General features: G+C 40.7%; 1 protein-coding gene across 4 annotated transcripts; it reads right to left on the bottom strand.

Annotated features, from left to right (window-relative positions):
- Positions 1-407: 407 nt before the first annotated feature.
- Positions 408-21,934, bottom strand: ATP6V1C1 (ATPase H+ transporting V1 subunit C1). Of its 4 annotated transcripts, XM_025148067.3 has the most exons (14): positions 21,495-21,934; positions 21,305-21,370; positions 17,410-17,592; positions 14,874-14,941; positions 13,684-13,769; positions 13,270-13,364; positions 9,042-9,133; positions 7,934-8,032; positions 6,501-6,569; positions 4,082-4,174; positions 3,904-3,997; positions 3,314-3,411; positions 2,111-2,237; positions 408-1,008 (listed from the first exon to the last, which is right to left on the bottom strand). In XM_025148067.3, the coding sequence occupies exons 3-14, from the start codon at positions 17,539-17,541 to the stop codon at positions 913-915; spliced, it is 1,149 nt and encodes a 382-aa protein (XP_025003835.1). In that variant the 5' UTR covers positions 17,542-17,592; positions 21,305-21,370; positions 21,495-21,934; the 3' UTR covers positions 408-912. The 4 variants fall into 4 exon arrangements, with proteins under 4 accessions (XP_025003835.1, XP_418370.1, XP_015138475.1 ...); XM_418370.7 differs by having other exon boundaries at positions 21,305-21,934; XM_015282989.4 differs by lacking the exon at positions 21,305-21,370 and having other exon boundaries at positions 21,859-21,934.
- Between the last annotated feature and the right edge of the window lie 634 nt (positions 21,935-22,568).

Raw genomic sequence — 22,568 nt, 5'->3', positions numbered from 1 at the left:
GCAGGGGGGTTGAAACTCGATGATCACTGTGGTCCTTTTCAACTCAGGCCATTCTATGATTCCGGGATTCTATGAATGCAGAATTGTTAAAAAAAAAACACCTCACGTCAGTATAGGTTGTTAGCATCCCACCTTACCTTCAATTGCAGAAGAATCATCTCAAATCCTGAGAGTCATGAAGACATAAACAAGACAAACATTGATACACAGGTCTGGTAAGCAGTCACCACACTTGCATATTTCTGCCCCAAATAAAATAAATACCCACAACTCTTAACAGTATTTGTGTTTAAGGTAATGGCATTTTTGTACCACTGCAGGCAGGATGCAGGACTGAATTTAAGCTATAACACATCATTTCAGTTTAGACACAGCTGACTGCAATTAACCGTTGTACAACAAAGTGACACATTTGCACAGGTATGTTTATTTTTTCCTGTGTGCTTACAGTGCTTCAAGTGTAATTTTACAACATTCAGAAAGCACAATTTCATACCAATCTTACATACTTTACGTCACAGTTCAACAATGTTAACACGTGTATCTACTAAATCAAATGAACAAAATGGCCATAAACATTTACACTATTCTTCTGTAAACAATTTTTTTTTAATAAACAACGGGGAATGGAATTAACACAGATCACGTATGAAAGAGGAATGACCTTTCCCTTAAATAAATCGCTCTGTTTATAAATACTTCAATTCTCTCAATATACATTTACAGACGTTTATTTAAAAGCAGATTGCCTACACTTTCCTTTAAAAAGAAAATGTCTATAGATGGACCACTGCGGTTAAAATTCACCTAACATAAGAAGCAAGCATATGATTAGTAGAGTGTTAAAGGTATTACTGTACTTCAACCTCACTTCTGTTTACACCAACACAGGATTGTCACGTTAGGGAATTTTTACTTGAATTCCAGTAAATTGCAATCGATCTTGTAGTACACATATGGGTAATACTCCTGCTGACTGAGGTTTAAGCCCGGAATATCCATAGTTGCCTGCAAAGAAAGTTTAGATGCTGGTTAGACTCCTACAACTCGGACCTCTTTCAGAAACTGATTTAAACGTTTGGATGTTTGAGAAGGCAATCGCACAGTGAAGACTTTGAGCTTAAACATTCTCTTGAAAATGGAAAATTCAGCAACACACAAGAAGTTAGAACTTCGAAAAATATTTGTCAAAAGTGAACCAAGTGCATTTTCCAGAACCTAAGTAGCTTTGCATCAATAACTGACATCCATTTTGTTAGTAAACACACCACCACTACAAGGAAGGTAAAGGTCTCCAATTATGTTCTACTACTACTAACCTCTGCCAGCTCATGCAAATAACGTTATAGGGTACGGATCCAAGAAGCTAAATGAAGCTTAGCATCTCTCACTTTCATCACCTCGCATTCCCTTCTCCACCAAAAGGCCTCAAAATACTTTGGAAAAAGCATTATAATAAATATAACTAAAAGATTTTCTTTTTAAGTAGCAACCGAACCCACTATGTGATAATGTTTACTCAATTTTTAACTATGAAAAGCACTGCTTTTCAATATAATGTTAATGTAATACAATAAGTCTCCCAACAAACCCGTTTTAAACATGAATATAAGACATGAAAGTGGAACAGATGACTCCATCTGCACAATTTAGCAGAGAACAACAGTGACATGAACTTAACTAAAGAAAAGATCATTTCAGTGTTATAAGGCCACTGTTACCTTACACAATGGACAGTTTAAATATTTCTTTAAGGGTCAAAAACAAGAAATGCATTCAAGCTTCTAAGCCTAATTTCAGATCAAAACTCTCTTCCAATTCTTTGAGAATGACATAGCCAGTCTGCAAGACATCCTTCCATTGGTAGCAGGAAAGAACGCAGTAAGAAGTGAAACAGAACTTTTACACCAGACAGCTCCTCCAACACATTGGTTGCAACTTTACATACTATCTCCTCTGCAAAAACGTAACAGAGAAGCTGCACTTTTATATGGAGACAGTTTTTGTACCATGAAAAAAGAAGAGATGCAGCTTTTTAAGAAGCTAGTAAACTTTTTTTTTTTTGCTTAATCACAATAAACCTGGGAGTAGCAATTACAAAACCACTTACATCAATGATAGCTGCTGCACTGCTGTCAAGATGTTTATATAAGTCATACAAAACCTCCCTCAGTTTCTTCATTGTTTTCTTATTAGGCTGAAGCAGCATCGCTTGGAAGTTTACCGGCAAACCATACCTGAAGAAGTTAAGCAAACAACTATGAAAGTGATGAAATAAGCTTTCTTCTATGAAATCTATTTTATTTTGAGAACGAATCCTACTGCTGATGAGGAAAGTCCACTCATTTCTACTTTTGCAAAATCACTCTGTTTGTACCACTTACAATAAGATATGAAGTGGAACTTCTTTCTTCAAGCTTAAAATAACAAAACAAATGTCTAAATCCTTTTAAAATCGGAGTGCTTTACAAAATTCTCAAAACATTACCTGAAGCCTGGACTAAGCTTTGAACACTTCCATTAATTTACTAGCAAGACTTTACCACTAGGTGGAGAATCCAGTTTCTATTCCACCCTCCTTTCTAGACGTGCAGAAACATCTGCCAATATCCAAACTAAGTCAAACTGCCTGCTTTACTTTAAGACTGCCTTCAAAATAAGCCTGCAGCAGCTACAAAAAACGAATCAGACTGCAAGTTTGCAAGATTGCAAGGCCTTCTCTGGAGGTGCCCTTGATAACGACTCTTACCAAAACTAACTTAAAAACACCTTTTGGTTTTCTGACTAAGTTCTTTCCACTCTGAAAAAGAACCAAGCCTGTTTGAACTACTACAGCTACGTGAACTTATTAGCCGTGCTTCTGGATGGCTATGAAGAAAAACAAAAACCTTACAGTTAAGATACTGAACAAGAACTGCTGTGTACTAACACACATTTCAAAATGACAAACTGCATTGCTACTCAAAGCCTCAAAACTTTTTATTCTGAATTATCCGCATCTCTCACTTAAACACAAGATACCGTAAGCTCTTTTTACAGGCAGCTCAATTAAGCAAGCTAAAAAACACAGCAGAAACACAGCCTTGCTACAATGGACAGAGAACTCCCCTAAAGCACTGAAGGAATGACATGAAGTTATCTACCTCAAATGTTCCACACCTGGCAACAAGAGCTAAGTCAGCAGTTGTTCTTGCTGCCCTACTCCACTGTTTCCTCCTTTGTGGAAGAGTGGCATTAACAAAACTCAAGCAAGTGAAGCCAAGCTAGATGTGCTTTTCTTCCTAGAATTTTCTGTTCAGGCCTGTCTCATTACCTTAGAACAGATTCAACAAATACTCGGAGTGCTTTCACATGAATCCATGCAATGAAAGCTTCACTGAAATTAACTTTCAGCCATCGTACCAGAGGCCCCTGTAAAAGAGAAAAAAATCTTCAGAAAAAGATTCAGACCGCTAAACACATTTAAGCACAATATTAATAAAATCAATATTTGTAGTGCGACAGATGAATTAAAAGTAGAGTTTGCTATTGACATAATGGCTCAAGGGTGATTTTGTACAAAGCAAAGATAAATTTAACAAGACTTGCTGTCTCTTCAGTACATCATCCCACTTGTCATGGCCTAGCTGTAGAAAGGACCATTTTAATAATATCTGATTACTTCATTCAAATGTTTGCCCATTTTCAGATTTCATATATTTTTAGTTGCAAAACCAACATTTGGTTCAGCATACTTAAGAGCAACTCAGTTATCCCTGAAAAGATTAAGTGGGTGTCAGGCTGACTGTGACATGTCATCCCTGCAATGCTCTCTCAGAATCACAAGCTCATGACACTGCTATGTAGCAATAACAAGTCCTAGACATCTTAGGTTTCTGTAATGACTAGCTTGCACAGACTTACAAACTGTTTCTTCTTGTCAGTTGACAGTCTATTCATTTCCTCTTTATCAGCTTTCATCTCTTCTTCATTATACTGGAAGTCACGGACCAGAAATCTGCATTTGGAAGTGAATAAAATCAGAAGTGGCTATCCAGAGATGCTTCAAAGCACAAGAACGAACACGCAAAATAAGACTTACTTGTATTCTCTGGCTTTATGCTTGAAGTCATCCACTGCCTTCCTGAACAAGGTGACATTACAAAGGTAACTGTCCTGATCCTCAAAGAGTACACTGCACAGAAAAATAAAGTTAGGATTAAGGTTCAAGTCACTAAAGATCTGAAATACAATGGTTTAAGTTGTACTTCATTGTTACTTGGGCAGGAACATAATTGTAAATAGTCACAGGGGATGAGTTCCCAAATTAAACACCCTCTACAGAATGTAACAACAGCTTTAGCAACCACTATTAATTATTCCCTTTGTAAAGAGTGACACTTTACTACACAGAAACACTTCATATGTGCATACGGATTTGTTCAAATTGTAATTATTTTACTCTAAGTGGAACTAGATTTGACTTAATACTGAAAAGTTTAGACTACAGAATTGTTAAACACATGTTCTAAAGAAAAAGGGAATAAAGACAGCTGGTGTTAGTAAGTGTTGTTTAAAGAAGATGCCTAGATTTACTATTTTATACTTCCACAGAATCACAGGGGTTGGAAGGGACCTCAAGAGGTCATCGAGTCCAACACCCCTGCTAAAGCAGGTACCCTACAACAGGTCACACAGGCAGGCATCCAGATGGATCTTGAATATCTCCATAGAAGGAGACTGCACAACCTCTCTGGGCAGCCTGTTCCAGTGCTCTGTCACCCTTACTGTAAAGTTCTTCTGCATGTTTGTATGGAACTTATGTTCAAGTTTTTTGTCACTGCTTCTTGTCCTATTACTACGTACCACTGAGAAGAGCCTGTTGTCATCCATTTGTCTCCCACCTCCCTTCAGACATTTATAAACATTATCAGAGCCCCTCTTGGTCTTCTCTTCCCCAGGCTGAACAGACCCAGGTTACTCTGCCTTTCTTCACGTGGGAGATGCCCCAGGTCCTTTATCATTCTTCTGGCCCTCTGCTAGATTCCTTCTAGAACATCCCTGTCTTTTTTGAACTGGGGAACCCAGAACCTGACACAGTAGTTTAAACGTGGTCTCACCAGGGCAGTGCGGAAGGGGAGGATCACCTCTCTCAACCTGCTGGCCACACTCTTTTTAATGTGTCCGTGGGTACCACTGGCATTCTTGGCCACAAGGGCACACTGCTGCCTCCTGGTCAACCTGTTGTCAATGAGAACAATCAGGTCCTTTTCAACAGAGCTCCTCTCCAGCAGGTAAGCCCATAACCTGTATTGATGCATGCAGTTATTCCTCCCCAGGTGCAAGACTCTACACTTCTTGTTAAACCTCATCAGGTTCCTCCCTGCTGCAAAGGACCTGGAGATACTGATGGATGGAAAGCTGGACATGAGCAAACGATGTGCCCTTGCAGCCCAGAAAGTCAACAACATCTTGGATGGCAACCAAAGCAGCATGGCTAGCAGGTCGAGGGAGGTGACCCTGACTCTCTACTCTGCACTGCTGAGACCTCACCTGGAGTACTGCATCCAGATGTGGAGCCCTCAGCACAGGAGAGGCATAGACCTATTGGAGTGTGTCCAGAGGAGGGTTACAAAAATGATCCAAAGGATTGAACACCTCTCCTGCAAGGGCAGGCTGAGAGAGCTGGGGCCAGAGAAGACTCCAAGCTGACCTGATAGCAGCCTTTCAGTATCTAAAGGGAAGCTAACAGGGTCTGTGGCAACAGGACAAGGGGAAATGGCTTCAGGCTTAAAAAGGGGAGTTTAGGTTGGAAATAAGGAAAAAGTCTTTTACAGTGAGGATGGTGAGGCACTAGAATAGGTTGCCCAGAGATGTAATGGATGCCACGTCCCTGGAGACTTTCAAGACCAGGCTCTGAGCAACATAACCTAGCTGTAGGTATCCCTGCTCATTGCAGATGTTCTTTAAAGGTCCCTTCCAACTCCAAGAATTCTATCAACTATCCAGTCTGACCAGGTCAATATAATAACACTTATTTTGAGAGTTCACTCTGAGAAAAAAGCTTGAGTAAACTGTTCCTCAGTGCTGTACTGCCTTCAATACAAGCGTTATACAATAGTTTAACCTCTTCCCAATACAACTCTAGGTGATGGCTTCCCAGTAATTAATTCAGAATCATCAATGGATCTCCTACTAGGTTGAAGTTGATCCAACTCATATTTGAGTTGGATTTCTCTTGCACTCAGCACTGGTGAGGCCGCACCTTGAGTACTGTGTCCAGTTTTGGGCCCCTCAATGCAAGAAAGACATTGAGGCCCTGCAGTGTGTCCAGAGAAAGGCAACAAAGCTGGTGAGGGGTCTGGAGCACAGGCCTTATGAGGAGCAGCTGAAGGAGCTGGGATTGTTCAGTCTGGAGAAGAGGAGGCTCATTTTGACATGTTTTAGACCAACCAAAGTCACTACAGATAAAGATCACCACATATAACACAAGCATATGAAATTTCACACTGATAACTTACTTGCTGGAACGTGGTACAACCATCTCTGCTAACGTTTCATATTGCTTAACCCAGTCATTGTAATTTACCCTAGAAAATACACAGATTATGATTATTTCTATTATTGTAGAAAAAATCCAAATTGAAGTTTTTCAAAACAAATCAGAAGCATTTAATCATTACGTCTTCCAACCCAGCTGTAGGCTGTCAGAAATACACAACAGCTCCCCCCTTACAATTCTTATAATTATTGCTAAATAAGCTACACTGAAAAAAGTGAGAAATATATTTTACCTTCAGTTTTGTGTAAGTTGACAAGCATGTGATTTTTTTTTTTTAAAAAAGGAACAATGAAATGAATCATCCTTCAGCATAAATCTTGGAGGATCAAATGGACTTAACTGTCAAGGTTTATCAAACTTTGTACGCAACTCTGCTCTTCTGAGTTACTAAAGGGAATACTTCTCCACTTACAAAAGGGTTCACCAGGGCACTGCAACTGCCTAAAATACTACAGAGAATTTGGAAACCTCTGCCTTTCTGTAGCTAGTGGTGAAGAGATTACATCCTTTTAACACCCCAAACAAGTCAAAGGTAAAAGAAAAATAACCAACAAGGTAAAACAACTACCAGCTCTCTGCCAAAACCACTGGACCTGTTTTTTGCCTTTGGAGTTTCACAAGTGACAGACTACTATCTCATGTGATGAACAGCCTTACACGCTGTCTTTACAAGTTAGAAATTCCCCTTGTTCCTAGCTCCAGGAAGACAGTCCAGCACCACAAAGACAAGAGAACTGCCTGTCCAGAGCACAGCTATTTTCTCATTTTACAAGTTTTAAAGATGTATGTATTACCACTTTGCCTTGGACAAAGGGTTAGGTTTCATTTTCCTGTTATTTCAGATCTATTGTCATTTTGGATTCAGAACAACCTGTTCCCAGAAAACCTTAGACATGACACAAGTCTTTACCAATGCAATCCTGTTTATCAACTAAATACAAAAGCAATGTCCTACCAATCTGAAAGAGCACAGAGTAAAGTTGCAAAGGGTTTACTTGGTTCATTAGGAGGTGAAAGCCAGCATAGAGCTCATCTGAATAATTCAATCATTAAGCCATCTCACAGAAAAGAACTCATGTTTTTACTCTCTAATTATTATTTTCATAAACATGTTTTCCACAGCATGTATAGTCACAGCTAAGGTCAGATAAGAAGCAGAAGTATAATCTACAGTTTCTTAAAATAAAATCACGAGAACCCAGCATTCCTATGAACAATGGAATATATGCACATGGGCACATTTGCTATAGGCATCCAAATGTTTTCATAAGTAGATCCAGGAAGATACAAAGCAATTTCAGGCATCCTCTCTTACAGTGTTATGGAGCTGTAGGATCTAATGCTTGGTTAAAACTTATTATTTTCTTCTACTCTTCAGTTAAACAAACTTACTTTGGTACAATCACTAATAGCGTGACCAAATATTCTGAATCAAGTACAAAGTCCTCTTTCTTTACAATATCAGCAAGACTTCTGGTTAGCAAGCTTCCCCTGTAGAGAAATAAAGACAGCCACAGTAAATGCATGTTTGAAAACTGAGCTGGTATTCACAATAATTTCTAGTGCCTGGTAGAATACACATTTTTCAAAAAAATATTTCACTTAAGCATTCATTATTAGCAGAACAGACCAAAAGTTCCTATATGAACATTATAGCTTACTGTCTAAAGTCACTAGAAGTTTGTTGTTTTTTTTAAATATCAGTAGCTCCACTGCTGTGTGGCATTTCTATATTCCAAACACCTCACAGAATAAGGAAGCCAAATTCTCTTTTAAAGAGGGATTTAAATCCACAGGAACCATTAATTCTCTATGAAATTTGTTATATGGGGCTTCAGAGTTACAACTAAGCTACCTACACTCTGAACCTCAACGAAAATTTAAAGCAGTGGCATATTGCCTTATTCACAAAGGAATAGGAACCTACACAGATATTATGAGACTTAGCTGACAAATTACTATGGCTCAAGAAGACATTTATAGCTCACTCATAAAACAATCATTAATAGTAACGGCAGTGCTAAGTCAAATTAATCCACCATACTTAGACAGGAGTACTGTATCTTGACTGCATTTGAATAATCACGTGTACCTGACAGGGCAGCATGCAGCTCTTTTTACTTCATCCTTACTTGCATTTATGCAACACCTGCCCCTTGGCTTGTTAATTTTGATGGAAGAAACCCAGTGACATTGAGATGCTTACAGCATGAACTGGAGTAAGGGGAAAGTCCTCCTTGTTTAGCTAGACACCAATATAGCAGCGTAACACACCACTTTAACAGCAATCTTCTCTCAAAGGTGTCAACAATTTATACATGCTTCTGCATATTTCACAAGCACTTGCCAGTCCCAAGTGAGCTGTTATCAGCAAATCAGTTGGTAAGAAACATTATTCTATGACAGTCATTGTTCAAGATTGATAAACGCCTCAAAAACACATTAAGCTTGCAGCCACCACCTCTTCACACATCAGCAACAAGCAACAGATATGACTTACGCATTCTTTCTTTCCAAATTCTGAAGGTTCCCTTTTAGATTATTGTATGCCGAAGCTCTTGCTTTAAGATCATTGTCAATCTGGTTTACTCCCTTAAAGATTAAGTAGAAAAGTGACTCAGGAACTGATTTTTTTAAAAACCAATTTCTTAATTTCATAACATAGATCCTTTATCTGCCAGAAAGAGCTTGATTTAAAACACACAAGATAAAATGCTTATTTCTCTAGGGCTTAGCAAGCTTCACTTGAAACTCAGGATATTTTATGTTATAACTCCTATAAAAGAAAATGAGTCAACAGTAAGAATTACACATCCTCTTCTGGATAAGTGGTGCCAACTGGACGTGCTACGCTACCCAGCTGATCATTACTCCACCCGCTTACTGTGTTAAGCGCCCTCCAGCTCAGCAGACAGGGCATTTTAGATCACCTTCACACAGTAACACAAGTTTACTGGTGAACGCTGAGCATCATTTCCTTCCACTACTTCCTCTACTCTTACACTTTTCTGCCGTTAAGAGTTTAAATAACATGAATGACAGTACAGTCTTATGAGTAGGAAAGTAAGAATTAAGTAATGCAGCGCATTATTGCTTCACATCACCTACAACTTAAGAGACTATATTTGCTTAATGCATGTTCTTTCTTGTACTTCTCCTTGAGAAGGACAGCCTTGCTCACTCTGAAAGATAGGGCATCAACACAACGTTTCACTTACCTGACTCCCAGTGGCCATTACTATTTACAGTTCTAAGTGTTACCACATTTTCCCCCAATCATTTCCCATTTTCTGTATTTCCAAAGGAGTATACAATACATTCTATCACCACTTCCCTTCATGAACTTCTATGATGCAATTTTATATATTGGCATTAGCTTAGACATAAAGGAAAGTCTGTTTTACAGATATTTTCTACATTTAATAAAAGCTCATATACTTTGGAATGCCTGAAGCTGCCCAGGTCCAGCTCCAGGGTAGACAGATGAACAGTATTTCAGAGAAACCCAGTTTACTTCAAACATTTGTTTAAGCAAGTACTTGTGGCCCAGTTGGGTAATTTGGCAGCAAGTTGAAGAACAAAACAAATTAAGCAGCAAGCAGTTTGTAAGCATCCAGTCATACTTCAATCAGCACATACCCTGTGCAATAAAATATGTCAAGTTCACTTAGTGAACAGTTGGATAACTGTAAGAACTTGGAGCAGTACTGCTTTGGCATCATACCACTGCCTACTCCCTCCTCCACAGTAGGTAGGAACAAGCATATGAGAAGTGCCAGGGGCACGTATCTGAGCACAAAGCTAAGAGCCTCTCCTTTTATTTGCACCCAGACTGTTGACAAAACATCTGCCTGCATACAGCGCTTCAGCATACTACAAACAGCACTTCAGCTTGGGGACTCAAACTTTATTTCTACAAAATAAACCTCTTGAAAGGATGTCACTTTGTTATATAGTAACCTTGTTTATGGTAACACAGGTTCACTTGTCTGTATCAGGAAGAAGCTGTTAAAAGCATCAACACCCTGACGGTTTCATTCAACAGCAGGTGAACAGCTCGCACCTTTACAGATATACAGCAATGCCTGAGACAAAATACTCTGAAATAAGAGAGCTTGCTCTTTAAACATATCAGACTTTACGGTTATTTAGATTCTTTGACTGATGTCACTTTTAATGAAGCATGAGGAACATTCTGGCTGCCATCACAAAGCTCAAGTATCTTCATTACAACCTTTTTATAGCACAAAAGAAACAGCACTAACATGTTTACAGCAAGAAGCCAGCATTAGGAAAAAAGCATCAGCAGGTGCATTTGGATATCTTCCCAGGCAGGCAGCCTTCCCTCTTCGCTTTGCAACAATCAAAACTTTCAAGAACTGTTGAAATGCACACTGCTTAATGACAAAAACAGCTGATACCAGACTTCTTTATGAAGCAGTTCCATTCATTATTTTCCAGTTGTCAATCCTTTAACCACTCTCGGTTGTAAAGTCGGTGGCCTTTCAAAAAAAGAAAACTCGCACTGACTAGCATTTACTGTAAACAAGAATCAGCTTTGCTTCCTACTGAAGTATCAGAAAAAGCAGAGCTGCACACCTCAGTGTCAAAGGGACTCTCAAAAATATACTTGTGCATAACACTGCTGAGAGTCACATTTCCAACTTTGTCTTGTTCATAGAATCACAGAATGGCCCATGCTGGAAGGGACCTCAAGGATCATGAAGCTCCAACCGCCCCGCCACAGGCAGGGCCACCAACCTCCACATGTAATACAAGACCAGCCTGCCCAGGGCCCCATCCAACCTGGCCTTGAACTCCAGGAATGGGGCATCCACAGCCCCTCTGGGCAGCCTGTGCCAACACCTCACCACTCTCATAGTGAAGAGCTCCCCCCTGACATCCAACCTAAAACCCCCCTCCTTAAATCTTCCCTTGTTCTAAGAATTGCTGGATAGTTCACAAACATCACTGCAGAATAAGAGAGGCAGACTCATGGTGCTGCTATAACAGTTATCACGGAGAGAGGTACAGAAAACCATTCAGAGAACAGCAACCTAAAGATGCCGATTTCAGGTTGAACTCCAGATGTTTTTCTCTGCATTCACTGTACAGTGTAATAACTCAGTGAGGTGCTTAAATTAGATGGTGAAAAAAAACAGAAGTTATGTTTAAAGTCCAGGCTCCAGAGTCCAGCTTTGTTGCAAGCAGATAACGTATCTAGCAAACTCCAGGACACAGGAAAACGTGGGCTGAATCCTTGATAATATTTCAACAAATGGTATAATCCCTTCAAGTTCTTCGCTGCCTTCTCAACAAACTGAACTGCTACAAAAAACGAGTTCTTTACCATAAGAACTTCTAAGTTCCAAAATTGAGAGAAAATTCAGTTAAAGACTTTTTTTCAAATCATTAATTCAGTAGCTTTCACTTGTATTCTATGGCCAAATGAAGGAAAGGAACTTCAAGAACCACTTCCTTGACAAAAGTTGTAGAAAATGCTTTATCCCATCTTATGTTCCCCCTACTCCTCTTTTACTGCATTTCTCTTCTCCCAACTTAAGCTTCATGCCTGTTCACTCAAGTACCTGCTGTAAGGTATGAAAACAAAACACTCAGCTGCTTGTGAAGAAGCACTCAGGTTCTTAGATAGCATCACGTTTTAAACGCATGCAATACCTTACTATGTAAATCTTGAAGTCATAAGTCAGTCCTTATTCCCCCAACATAACACCACACCGCAGATGTTTTCCAGGAATCATTTCTGAACATAATTCCTGGTGCACATTCAGGACGCAGTGATAGCCACAAAGAACATACCAAAGTTAAAGTGTTAATAACAACGACTGAGAATGTAACTAGGACTTCATAGTCTCGGCAAAATTTTAAGTAGTATCAGGAAAGAAACTGGCAAACAGATTCTGCACTTAATGCAAAGCATTTGTCTGCCAGAACTAATATGCAACCCCTCCCAGTTCTTGTATCCACATATCCAACACCAAAGACTCCCTCAAAGGTATCCTGAGCAGCTGCAGCACTTTTTATCCTGGTTACATACGTTAGTGATGCAAATATCTCCAGAGCTGTTTGAAGATTACAAAATACAGAAAAGAAACTGGAAAAGCTCAGAAGATATTTAAAGCAAGAATAGCTCACAGAGAACTCTTTCACCATTCTAATGCAGCAACTTGGTACTCAAGGTCTTATTATCCATGCTCACAACAGTACAAATGAAATGAAATCTGCGACGTTATGAATACTTTATCAGCATGAAGAGAGAGAAAGAAAACAATCACAACACTGAGATCAGCTTTCCTTACATCGAAGGCTTCATTTTCCCCTCACAGCTGGGCACCATAGCTTCCAGAAGGTAAATAAATACTGTGATTTCAATGTTAATAGCTCACAAAGTTGGATAATGTCAGACAAGTGTAAAGCTAGTACAGCAAAAATTAGACAGCAAGTGAAATAATTTGCTATTTGTTAAATTCATGGTCCTAGGAAATAAAACCAACAAAGACAGCAAGTGGTCTTCAGTGAGCTCAGTCTCCACTTCCTGTCACCATCCTGAATTACTTCGTTGGTTACTACAACACTAACTGCTATTACAGGCCTGCTACTATTGTCAAAGTTAAATAAAGCTGGCAAAATAGCAACAAGCTCTGAACACCACATTGTGCATAAAATAACAAAAGGTCAATAAAGTTTTACAAAACAAATGATCTTACCTTTGCAATAATTTCTGAAATATTCTTCAATGATTGCTTTATCGGATATTTGGCCATATCCCACTGGAACCTTGTTATATAGGTGACCAAGTCAACTAAAATGATAAAGAAGGACTTTAAGACAGACAATACTGTTTACAGTGATCAGCAACCTTTATGCTCCTTCAGAGACTAAGTGATGACAGCCCCAAAGGATCAAAAGGCCTCAAAGTGTGAATATTTCATATGCAGATCTACAATTACTTGCCATTTGGATCTTATCATTTCTTCCATGGCGAATGAGTCATAGGCAAACTTACTTCCGTGCCTAAACTAGGCTTTCAGACCAAAGAGAAGCAGCAGTAAGTATGTTTCTGGATCACCGCCTTCCCTCCCGCTCCTTTTACAATGCATATGTTATTGTTAACACTTTACCTCCATTAGCCAGAAGATTTTCCTGAACTTTATCTTTACTGTCTTCTAAAACATCAGCCATATACTGGGCCACCTTCTTTACAACACTGAAAAATGAAAGATAAAACTATGAATAATGATAAAAAACTGCCATTTTGATAAACACCATTCATAGAACTCATCTGAGATTGCCTGGGAAAAGAATTAAGAGATTGGATCAAAAACAGTGTTAATTGTTTTACACATAAGCTTTCGAAGGGCACAAATTGTGCTCAGTATCTCAAATACATGTCAGAATTCTTTAGAAGTCCTTTCCTAGTGCTGCAACTCATCAGTTCTCAACAAGGTGATGTTACTTTCTGCTATACTCCAACCTTCAAGTCTGTAATAATTTCAAAATCCTAACTCCTCTCTCAGAATAGATTGTGAGGCAGAAGCCATAACTAATAAAAATTAAACACAAGGCAACATACCAAAGATAATTAAAGAACTACAGAGAAATTCCAGCTCTCAGCCTCATGAGATCTGAGGCACAAGACCTGCTTTCTCCATTAGAAAAGCAATGCTCACTATTACTCACACACGCCACACTGGCAACAACTGAGTATTCTAACATAACTTAACAATGTAACATAACTTAAAAAAAAAACTACTTAATAATTATCTCCTTGAAACAGAAGATGGCTCCACAAACTCTGGCTAGGTACGTTTTTGTTACATTTGCTCAAAATCACTTTCAAAGGACCATTAATTTCTTCAAAATGGACAGCTTTAAGACTTAATGTTGTTTAATCATCTCTGTGGGTTAGGAACCTTCCCGAAGCCTGGAAACAGTATTTTATTATGCTAGAAGAACATATTTTATTCCATTTCACTGTCATTTCCTGCAGTTGTCAGGTTCAATTCTTAACAGTTCTCCATGATCCGGTAACGCACAGCACTGTTATAGGGAGAACCACCTTGCATCCATACATCATGTCCCATTATTCCACATGGAGTTTGGATTCTTTCCTCTTCCCCTCTCCCCCAGTACAGATACTAGAATAAAAAGCATCTTCCGTGGGGAGTCAACAAGCTAAGATTTCAGTAAGCTAAGAAGATCAATATGAAAACAAAAAAGATGGACACAATCCATGCATCATTATGGATTGGTAAGCTGGCAACATAACTGCTCTAATATTTTTGCACATTAGTAAAAAATAAAACATTACCTCTCCACAAACGCATCCAGCTTAGCCAGCTCATCTGACAGACCAACCAAAACATCCAGTGTGCCAACCTAGAAGGAAAGGTCAAAATGCGTTAGCACTTGTACGTAAGCCTAAAAAGATAAAACCAGATGACAATAAAAAGCCAAATCTCCTGAACAGACAGCTTTGCAGAACTACATAAAATACAACACTCCAATATTTCAGACTTGTTAATCTAAGAAAGTCACACTTTCTTTCGTTTGCCTGAGATATCCCTAAAGTTCACCTGCACTACATCTAACTCACTCTAGGCTGGCACATTGTTTCAGCATTCTAGCCAGGCAAAGCATATTAAACTAACTTTTATATTATGAATTGGCTGCATTTTCCACAAGTCACTTGCTTTAGCATTTAAGTTACTACTTTGGATCAAGTCTGAAATTTCTGTAATTGGGTACCTTTGCGCTGGAAGCAACCAGAACTTTGAAAATGCAGAAGATGCAATAGTTCTATAGCAGTCCAGTCAACAAGAGCCTAAGACTTTCTGTACCCAGAGTAATGAAATATTTTTAGCTTGTCTACAAACTTTTACTGTTTTCCACTCCCCACTAGAAAACACTTTCTTCCCAAACCTCATATAATAATTAGAGCAACAGATATACCTTTCAGGGTCAGGGATGACTATTTTAGACTCAGTATAATTTAAGCATGAAGATTACAGCACAGTAGTTAAGTCAATCCATGATTGAGTTTATTCATACACAAACCTCAAATAGGTTTAAGATACAAAAAAAAAAAAACCCCGTAATGCTCAAGTTTAACAATCAAATAGCAATTTTGTTTTGAGTAGGTCACATTATAAGAGTTTCTCTGGCTCACTTCAAACACTGACATATTTGTTCATTCTGTTCAATGAAAATAGGAGGCATCTTCAAAAAGATGACTCCCAAACTCTGAAACTTCAGCTACTGGCTTATATTTCTTGCTAGACTATTATTATGCAAAGTCAAATCTTCCATCTAGTCAAGATGACAGTATCTTCCAGTCTATCTTTATTCCATCCATACATTTGACTACTCATCTTGGCACAATTCCTGTTTTCCTCAGCCTTGAAGCAGAAAAGGGAACTACTCAAGCAACACCATAAAATCTTTCCCAGACTCACCTTCTTTTGAGCTACAGGCAAGAATAAGGAAGCTAATGTTTTGACTACTCATTTACAGGACATGGGATAAATAAGTCCCTGAGTAATATGGCTGTTGTTCAGTGGAGACTGTTTCCAATAATGAGCTTTCACTAAAGGATGTCACTCCTAACACAGTTTTACTAGATACACAGAAGCCAGATTACGTCCCATTGTACATAAAGTATATTCTTAAAAGGGGCAGAAGCTGAATAATTTTAGTTCATAAGAAATGCAAGAGGAGAAATGAAAACAACTGTTAATAGCTGTAATGGTCACATAAGTTTTTAGTATTAACTCTTCTAAATACTTCTGGCATCTTATAAGTTGAATGTCATCCTGACTCACCTCCAAGGCAGTCTGGGCAGGAGACTGAAATCTGCCAAAGGCCCTCGTTATACCTCTACTAATACATATTCTGAAATAACTCAGGATGGTCTAAAAGTGAACGTTAACCTGGCAAATGGAAGATTCTCTTAATAGAGGCAGTAAAGCACTGGGTGCTCTGGGTCCATTCCCTACTGGAGACAGGATGAAGCATCATGCTACTTGAACCATTCTGTATACAGATAGACAGGGGTGGCATTTTTCCCCTTTGTTTTTGCCCATCTTTCAGTTTGAAGAAATTAAACTGAGCTTACCATTTTTTTTTGTTCAAGAAGCATTCGGGTGTGAGGTAGACCTTTTCTTTAACACGCTGTCTTCCTACCTTTCTCATCCCTGGCAATAGTAGTTAACCAAGAGAAACCTGCTTTTAGAGGAACAATCCTCTTTCCTCCTTATAGAAATAGTCGAAACAGTGTTCTTCTTTTCTGTAACACGCTGGCAGGTCACACTGGAACGCTCAGCTGGAGATAATCACTACCTGAAGAATGCTACTTCTGAACATAAAGACAGCAGCTGCTTGATCATCTCCTGTATTTTAAATCGACCCATTTCATCGCATCTCAGCCAGTAAAGACAATTCAGGAGTGAAAAAAAGTAAAATCAAAGAAAACTGTCATCTGAACACTCAAAATCACAGGTCTCCATTTGTGCCTTAATTTCCAAAGTTAATTTTCTTCTCTGGCTAACTGCTAGCAGCATGAGACCAAGACTCTTTTCCTGGAAAAACTGCTGTATTCTCTGAATACAGAGAGCACAGCTTGCTGAGCATTTACAACGTACAGTGTGAAGAATTTTCATCTTAGACTTCCAGATAAAAAAGATAATCGATGGTCTAAATTAATTTTTTGGACCCACACATACACCAGAGACATCAGCTGTTTATTTTTCTAAAAAGGTTCCAAGCACTCATCACCCACAGATTTAGGAAAAAACCAAACACACTACAAAACAAACATACTTCCTGTACATGATACGGAGCTTACCTACCTTCAGGTCTGGAATATTGAACTTGGAATTAGTAGAGAGATTGTTATTTTTTGTAGTTGCTGCATGTAGTTTCTCCCATGTCTGTTGACAGGTTTTTTCCCCAGGAGCAGAAATCAGCCAAAACTCAGTCATCTTTGTGTCTCTATTGTGATGCTTTCTGCTTCTGAAGACAGAGGCAAGATGCTAGCAGGAAAAAGGAGAGGGTTGGGGGAGAAAGAATATCTGCCATTAGTTCCAGATTTAAAGCTCTACCTGAAGAAAAATATTTCATTCCACATAACCGTAGTGCAGTCGTAGCCATCAGATGAGATTCTACTGACATTATTCACCTGGTTCCATACTCTTTTCCTGTCACACAGGAATTTTTTTTACTGTCTGACACATTTGCACAGCTGCAGTCTTTTTAAATTGCCCAACCCACACGTTAAAGACTGAGTTTGCAATGTTAAGATCTGCAAGTCCTACAAAAGATCATATGCAGTCTAATTGAAAATAGACCCAGTAACTCAGTGAGTTGGGGCTCCTCAGCCTGGAGAAGAGAAGGCTCTGAGGAGACCTGAAAGCGGCCTTCAAGTACCTGAAGGGGACCTACAGGAAAGTTGGGGAGGGACTTATTACAAGGGCATGTAGCAACAGGATGAAAGAAAACGGCTTTAAACTGGAGATGGTAGACTTAGATGAGATATTAGGAAGAAAATCTTTACTGTGAGGGTGGTGAGACACTGGAACAGGTTGCCCACAGAGGTTGTGGTTGCCTCCTCCTAGGAGGCATTCAAGGCCAGGCTGGATGGGGCTGTGAGCAACCTGGTCTAGAGGGAGGTGTCTCTGCCTATAGCAGGGGGTTGGAACTAGTGGATCTTAAAGGTCCCTTCCAGCCCAAACCATTCTATGATTCTACGAACATATTACCCAACCATGTAGACAATCATTTCAACATGAAGAAGAGCTCTTTTACCCTTGGTACCCCTGCTCTCATCACAGACCTTCAATAAGATCATACTAATGCAAACATTATTCAAGAGAGTACATGTACTAAATACAAATTACGGGGCTTCTTTAGGGAAACACTAACTGTACTAATGGGCTTCCACAGGAGGTCTACAACCAAAATTTTCTAATAGGACAAGATTTTCTCTTACTTTCATCACTTAGATGCATTATCTTCCCTAACACATGCCAAACTTAGTGAATATATGGCATGTTACTTATCCCCATGCTTCACTGAACCCTGATCCTATAGAAAACACCACCAAGTTTACAGTCAACTTCACCCCACAAGGAGACATCACTGCAGCTTACACATGCACTCACTCAAGTGTTTAATCTTTAGATTGGTTTTCACTGGGAGTTGGCTACACCAGGACTTGGAGAGGCTTTGGAATGACTGTTGGATAAATAAGAGGAACTAGCTCAGGTAGCAGCAGCGGTAGAGTGCTCATAGAAGGCAGAAAAGCTGTAACACAGAAGCCCAACGCTTCTGTTCAGCAAAACAGATGGAACACTGCATTCTCAAGCTTTCCACTAAAAAATAAATAGATCTTAAGGAAAACGTTTGAAGTTCCCACAGATTGTATCATCTGTGGAAACAGTTATGTGTCCACCATGAGTTTGTCTCATTCACTGTGTTACAGACAGGAAAAGAAAAAGGTGGAGCAGCTGTAGCTCCCAGTAACGGCAGAGCTGGGTAATACCTCTCTTCTCCTTCCCCACCGTCCTCCTCTGCACGACTGCAGTTCCTGAAGCACTGCTCCACTTCTAACAGCCCATTCCCCATCCCAGCCACCTCAGCAGAGCAGAGGATTATTTGACGTGGGTGAAAGACTGACAGCTCGGCACTATTCCAGTCAGTTACACAGACTAGTCTGAACAGCGGGGCTTTCCTATGGGGCCAGAAATACTTCCAAACAGGCACAAGGCAAAAAAGCTTCACAGAGTTTTACGTGCTTGCTCCCATGTTTGCTCAACATAAGGAAGATGGAGTTTGCAATCAGAACTAGGGAACAACAAACAAGAACTGGAAAAAGGAGAAGTGCTGTTACACTTAAAGAGCACCAGAGAATAAAGCAGGAAATAGCAAGTGTTCAGATCATGCAAGCATGTTGATAGCCTTTTTTTTTTTGTTTTTAAATAAACTATTATTTTACTCCTTAGAACTACAAATAATGGTGTATATATACATTTACATATATATATATATACACACATATATATACACATATTATATATGTAAATGTATATATATATATATATAAAGCCTTCCTTGAGAACCACCACTGTGGTGAATTTACTTATTCTCTCTTTAGGTCAATTGGAATCTGCAAACTCGAAGCCTTGAGATCATTCCAGTCAACGTTTACCAAACTTGTCTGCTTTCATGTTTTGGAACAACAATCCCAGGGAAAAGCCAAGAATCCACTAAGTACAAAACTGAGAAACAGCAGTAAGAGCTGACGAGAACTTTGGCTTCCAACTCGTACCTCTATGACTGGCGCTGCTCTGTGACACACCACTGAGTACAAGCTGCCATAGTACAGCCTCACCTAATTACTGTCAGCTATTTTTGCTATTCCTATTATTTCTGAGGCACACTCATAAAAAAAGCAGAAACATTTATAAACAGAGAACCACATTCCTAAATGGAACTGTCCACCACACAAATATATCAGCTTAAAACACACAGTGCCAGAGCACCAACACATTTAGTCAAACTTTCAAGCCTTCTTAACATTGCTAATTCCATACTACATCCACTGTGATTCTAAGCAGGTAGGAATCATGGCTCTAATTCTGCTGAATATGGATAAAACTATGTGTCAAGAAATGACTTTTTGAGATGTCACCGTACCTTCTGGCCAACTTAGCAAGAAGTGTTTGCTATACAGCTAGGGGAAAAAAAAAGTCTTAACTCTAAGTCAGGAACATAAGAAAGTTTATACAAAAATTTCTCTACAGACTGCACTGAACCAAAGTTCAGAAGTTTGGACCAGTTTTAGAACTTAAACAGAAGTCCTGAGAACAGGTTCTGGAGTATCAGCTTTACCACAGAATGGCTTGGGTTGGAAGGGATCTTAAAATCCACCCAGTTCCAGCTCCTTGGTGTTGCCATTCCTCAGCTCAGGCTGCCCAGGGCCCCATCTAACCTGGCCTCGAACACCTTCAGGGATGGGGCATCCACAGCTTCTTTGGGCAGCCTATGCCAGTGCCTCACCTCTGAGGTAAAGATTTTCTGCCTAACATCTAAACTGAATCACCCCTCTTTTAGTTCACACGCAGCACTGAGCTGGAAACAGCAATTCTTACAATACTGTAGGTCAGGAAATTCCTTCTCCCATACCGATCAACTGGAGTATCAGTATCTTAAAAGTTAATGAAAATAACTTAATCTTGAGAGACCAGTAATACTGACCTGACTTCACCTTGCCTAGCACTCACAAAAAATGCAGTTCTCACTTGTAAGGCCATAATAGCATAAATCCAGGAGAACGCACTTCTCTCAATTCACATTCACAACACTCCATGAATTCCTTGATGCCTTCACCTAACCATGTCTGCCTCAAGACTCTGAGGGGTAGTAAAGCCTTCCATATGCCACTGTAGAGAGGTTCAGGTAACATAAGCGTGCTGCCAGGATGCTCTGCCTGTCAAATAAACGCAGCTCATCTCTAACATACTCTTGAAGTACTCCTTTTCCCTTAAGTTTCCTTCCTATTTTGAACCCCAGCTACATCAGTAGCTGACATCAGCTGGATATGGTATTTTTCATGTTTCTTGCATTGCTACTCGTATTGATATTGCTTACTTTCTGTATAGAATGGATTTCCAAAGAAAAATTACCAAAGAAAAGTGTTTTTTGCAGGACACTCCAACATAAGCAGCAAAGCCCCCGAATGCATACCTCAACGAAGGGAACACACACAGCGATGTCCAAACAGAATTCGCGCTGCGTTTCTCAAGATCGAGGCTGGAGAGGGAAGTGAAGGCACCGTATTTCCCGTTCAGCTCCAACCTCTCCCAGGAGCGCCCAGGCCGGCCGGCCGCCCCGAGCCCCGCCAGGTCGCTTCTCCGCGCCCGTTCCCAGAACTCACGGCTGACGCCCGGCGCGCGGCCCTCAGCGCGAAGCACCACAGGCAGAGGCCGCGGCGGCAGGGGAAGGCTCCGAGCCGCGATCTCTCGGTGCGGAGCGGTACAGGCAGGGGCCGCCGCACGGCCGCGCGTCCCGAAGCCCGGGCACGCAGAGCCTGCGGCCGGCCCGGGGACGGGAGCCGCAAGCACGACCGGCGGCGGCGGCGGCAGGCCGGCCGCGGAGCCACGGGCCCGGCCGGCTCTGCCCTCCCCGCTAGGCCCGGCCGCAGCTTCAGGGGCCGGGGGAAGACAGCGGCGACCCCGTTCGGGCCCGACCGCGGCCTCCTTCCCTCCCGCCCCCGCGCAGCTGCCCCGCGCGGCGCTCACCCGTCACTGCTCCATCCCGCGCCGCAGCCGCGCACCGCCCGCACAACCACCGCCTTGTCACGTGAGCCGCCGGGTCAGCTGATCTCGCCGCAGCGTCGGTCACGAGACGGCGGAGCGGGGAGGGGCGTGGAGCTGCGCGGAGATGCGCCGAGGGTTCGAAACCCGGCCTGGCGCCGGGCGGTGGGGTGGCGGGAGAGTGGGTATTGCTATGCGTGTAGGTTGCTCCGAAAGTCATGCCTCCTATTTATTTCCGCTACAACTATAACAGAGACAGAGAGCACAGTAACGCTTTTTCGATACAGCAAATTCTCAGCTACACAACAGTATGTTTGACACAATCACCACTATTAGCTGGGATTTTCACTGGCAGTGAGGAGGAGCTTACATGCTGTGCTTGTAAACAAATGCACCAGCAGAGGTGATCCACTGTTGCTGCCACTGCTGAAATATACCACCCACGGCCTCACTGTGCTGACATCCACTGTTTGGTCTCCATAAACACTCAGCAAGCATCAGTGATGTCATTAGGTGCCATTTTACTGCATGGATGAATTCAGTAATATGCCTTTGTTTCATCCACACTTCCACGTCAGACACCATTTTGTCAGACTGCCCCTCTGCTGCCATCTCACACAGCAACAACACGTAATGGGATATTGGTGTGAAGGTTCCTCCTCTATGGCCGTAACACCAACACGCTGTGGGCTGAC

The sequence above is a fragment of the Gallus gallus genome, chromosome 2, assembly GCF_016699485.2.
Source record: "Gallus gallus isolate bGalGal1 chromosome 2, bGalGal1.mat.broiler.GRCg7b, whole genome shotgun sequence".
NCBI lineage: Eukaryota > Metazoa > Chordata > Aves > Galliformes > Phasianidae > Gallus > Gallus gallus.
Note: the sequence above shows the minus strand (reverse complement) of the source record. Positions and strands in the feature narration are given on the sequence as shown.

Excerpts from the sequence above, each read along its gene's own strand:
- ATP6V1C1 (XM_418370.7), bottom strand. The coding sequence starts at position 17,541 with ATGACTGAGTTTTGGCTGATTTCTGCTCCTGGGGAAAAAACCTGTCAA. Across the intron at positions 9,134-13,269 it reads TTTCAGAAATTATTGCAAAG|GGAGTAAACCAGATTGACAA; the intron begins GTAAGATCATTT and ends TTAATCTTTAAG. Across the intron at positions 3,412-3,903 it reads CTGACAAGAAGAAACAGTTT|GGGCCTCTGGTACGATGGCT; the intron begins GTAAGTCTGTGC and ends TCTCTTTTACAG.